The sequence below is a fragment of the Furipterus horrens genome, unplaced genomic scaffold (assembly GCF_987537825.1).
Source record: "Furipterus horrens unplaced genomic scaffold, mFurHor1.1.pri manual_scaffold_3, whole genome shotgun sequence".
Lineage (NCBI taxonomy): Eukaryota > Metazoa > Chordata > Mammalia > Chiroptera > Furipteridae > Furipterus > Furipterus horrens.
The window spans coordinates 138,570,965-138,574,901 of NW_028327173.1; the positions used below are offsets into that span (position 1 = coordinate 138,570,965).

At 41.7% G+C, this 3,937-nt stretch overlaps 1 protein-coding gene across 1 annotated transcript; it reads left to right on the top strand.

Annotated features, from left to right (window-relative positions):
- The first annotated feature begins 2,160 nt into the window (after positions 1–2,160).
- On the top strand, positions 2,161–3,290 carry LOC150016111 (proteasome subunit alpha type-1). The gene has a single exon (XM_090271894.1). It carries the CDS (start codon positions 2,208–2,210, stop codon positions 2,997–2,999), a length of 792 nt encoding a protein of 263 aa, XP_090128020.1. The 5' UTR covers positions 2,161–2,207; the 3' UTR covers positions 3,000–3,290.
- Positions 3,291–3,937: the final 647 nt, after the last annotated feature.

Sequence of the window (3,937 nt, forward strand, 5' to 3'; positions counted from 1 at the left end):
CCAGTTGCATATGGGAAGTGAGTGAAGTGATAAGAAATGGGGCAAGTGCCAAGCAAGCCTCCAGTAACCAGGCAGTGACATTGTCCCATCTCTGACCCCTCTAGCACATACAGAGGCACAAAGCAGTGAAGTGGGCCACTTTACCATGGCGATTAACTAAGGCTCCACCCCTTACAATGTAATAGGTACACCAAGACAGGGAGTCAAAGCAGCTATGCCTAATACACAGAAACAAACACAAGGATAGTGTCAAATTGAAGAGCAAAGAAATATGATTCAAATGAAAGAAGAGAACAAAACCTAGAAAAAGAACTAAATGAAACAGAGATAAGCCCAACCTATCCGATGCAGAGTTTAAAACACTAATGATAAGAATGCTCAGAGAACTCATAGAGTACAGAAAAAGCATTAAGGAAAGAAATGAAGGCTACACTAAGTGAAACAAAGAAAAATCCACAGGGAACCAACAGTGAAGGGAAGGAAGGAAGCCAGGGTACAGATCAATGATTTATAACATAAGGAAGAAAAAAACAATCAACCAGAACAGAACGAAGAAACAAGAATTCAAAAAAAAAAAAAAAAGAAGAGAGAATAAGAAGACTCTGGGGCATCTCCAAAAGTGCCACCATCTAAATCATAGGGGTGCCAGAAGAGGGAAAAAAAGAGTAAGAAATTGAAAACACATTTGAAAAAATAATGAAGAAAAACTTCCCTAATTTGGCAAAAGAAATAGATATAAAAGGCCAGGAAGCACAGAGTGTCCCAAACAAGCTAGACCGAAAGAGGACAACATCAAGACACTCGTAATTGAGCTCATGGACTTTCAGCCAAGATGGAGGCCTAGACAGACACACTGCATCTCCCTTTACAACTAAGAAGGAATACGACTATCTCAAAACTAGAGACAACCAGAAGTTCCAGAAAATTGAGATGCATAGAAGTCCAACATACAAAGATATAAAGACGAAATACTCATCCAGACAGATAGGAGGGGCAGAGCTGGGGAGGAGAGGATTTGGTGTGCTGGTGGCAGCAGTGGTGGCAGTGGCAGGCCAGTGGACACATAGTCACGTGTTTTTAAAAGTCAGGAGGGTCACCTGGGGAGTGCTCCCAGCACCAACCAGATCCCACAGCTCACGGTCCCAGCAATAGGGAAAATAAAGTCTCATTGCTTCTGACTGTGCACACCAGTGGAGATTGGGGAGGAAGAAGAAAGAGCTGGTCTCTCAGCAGAGTATGCTTGTTTAAAGGGCTCCCACAGTCCTAGAACATCCACAGACCCAGCCACTCTGGGAATGACAGCCAGGAAAACAACTAGAGAGGTGCCAGTCCCATACTAAGTGGGAGAAGTGCCTGGAAAAGGGGCAAGTGCTGAGCAAGTGGCATTGTTCCCTCTCAGACCCATTCCCCACATAAAGAGCCATGACGTGGTGTGACAGGTCGCCCTCTACTGACAAGAAAACCTAAGGCTCTGACCCTTACAACATAACAACAGTGACAGCTCTACATAAGACACAAAGGCAAACAAACACAGGAGCCTGTCAAGATGAGGAGACAGAGAAGTATGGCCCAAAAGGAAGAATGGATCAAGGTTTCAGTGGGAAAACTAAGCGACGAGGAGAGAGCCAACCTAACAGACACAGAGTTCAAAACACTGTTGATAAAGATGCTCACAGGATTGACAGATATGCTTGAGTATGGCAAACACATAAGGGAAGAAGTGAAGAATACGCTAAATGAAACAAAGAAAAATCCACACAAAACCAATGGTGAAGGGAAGGGAACCGGAATCTAAGTCAATGATTTGGAACATGAGGAGGAAAACAACAGTCAACCAGTACAGAATGAGGAAACAAGAATTGAAAAAAATGAGGAGAGGCTTAGGAACCTCTGGGACAACTTTAAATGTGCCAACATCCGAATCATCGGGGTGCCAGAAGAAGAAGAGGAAGAGCAAGAAATTGAAAGCTTATGTGAAAAAATAATGAAGAAAAACTTCCCAAATTGGGCAAAGGAAATAGACATAGAAGTCCAGGAAACACAGAGAGTGCCAAACAAGCTAGACCCAAAGAGGACCACACAAAGACGCATCATCATTAAAATGCCAAAGTTTCAAGATAGAGAGACTCTTAAGAGCAGCAAGAGAAAAGCAGAGAGTTTCGTGATCTGCCGCTTTGCAGGAGGCGACTTCTAGGTCTCCGGGAACCATGTTTCGCAACCAGTATGACAATGATGTCACTGTTTGGAGTCCTCAGGGCAGGATTCATCAAATTGAATATGCAATGGAAGCTGTCAAACAAGGTTCAGCCACAGTTGGTCTAAAATCAAAAACCCATGCAGTGTTGGTTGCTTTGAAGAGAGCACAGTCAGAGCTTGCAGCTCATCAGAAAAAAATTCTTCATGTTGACAACCATATTGGTATCTCAGTTGCGGGACTTACTGCTGATGCTAGGCTGTTATGTAATTTCATGCGCCAGGAGTGTTTGGATTCCAGATTTGTATTTGACAGACCTCTTCCTGTGTCTCGTCTCGTAGCTCTAATTGGAAGCAAGACCCAGATACCAACGCAAAGATATGGCCGGAGACCATATGGCGTTGGGCTGCTTATTGCTGGTTATGATGGTATGGGTCCTCATATTTTCCAAACCTGTCCATCTGCTAACTATTTTGACTGCAGAGCTATGTCCATTGGAGCCCGTTCTCAATCAGCTCGTACTTACTTGGAGAGACATATGTCTGAGTTTATAGAGTGCAATTTGAATGAATTGGTTAAGCATGGTCTGCGTGCTTTAAGAGAGACACTTCCTGCAGAACAGGACCTAACTACAAAGAATGTTTCCATTGGAATTATTGGTAAAGACTTGGAGTTTACGATTTATGATGATGATGATGTGTCTCCATTCCTGGAAGGTCTTGAAGAAAGGCCACAAAGAAAGGCACAGCCTGCTCAACCTGCTGATGAACCTGCAGAAAAGGCTGATGAACCAATGGAGCATTAAGTGATAATCTCCCGGTCTATATATGTATTATCAAATGTGTAAGAATGCAGGAACATGCCCTGATGACAATAATCTATACTTTGAACCAAAAGGTGCAGTGGTGGAATAGTATGTTTTAGAATCAGTCCAGATATGAGTTTTTCCCAAGCGACTTCACTGAAACCACATAATGGGATGCATTTTTCTTTGAGAGGGTCTGTATAATCATTTTCTAGACAGTATAGTAATCTGTACTAATGTTTTTATATGGAAAACATAGTGTCTTTGTGGTTTTAAAGACAACTGTGAAATAAAATTGTTTCATCTGAAAAAAAAAAAAGAGAAAAGCAGAGAGTTACCTACAAAGGGGTGACTATAAGACTATCAGCTGATTTCTCAGAAGAAACTTTGCAGGCAAGAAGGGACTGGCAAGAAGTATTCAATGTGATAAAAAGCAAGAACCTACACAACCAAGATTACTCTACCTGTCAAAGCTATCACTTAGAATGAAAGGGCAGATAAAATGCTTCCCAGACAAGGTAAAGTTAAAGGAGTTCATCATCGCCAAGCCATTATTCTATGAAATATTAAAGGGCCTTATTTAAAAAAAATAAGATCAAAATTATGAACATTAAAATGACAAGAAGCTCACAACTATCAACAACTTAACCTAAAAAATAAGAACAAAATCCAACTAAGCAAACCAGAACAGGAACAGAAACATAGGTATGGGGATCATTTGGAGGGTTATTAGCTCGGTAGGGGAAGAGGGAGAAATGGGAAAATGGTGCAGGGATTAAGAAGCATAACTGATAGGTACAAAATAGGGAGAAGTTAAAAATAATATAGGAAAGGGTGAAGCCAAAGAACTTATATGCATGATCCATGGACATGAAGAAAGAAGGGTGGCATTGCTAGAGGGAAGGAGGGGACTTGACAGAGGGGAGCAAAGAGGAAAA

Coding starts and splice junctions, on each gene's coding strand:
- LOC150016111 (XM_090271894.1), top strand. CDS start 2,208: ATGTTTCGCAACCAGTATGACAATGATGTCACTGTTTGGAGTCCTCAG.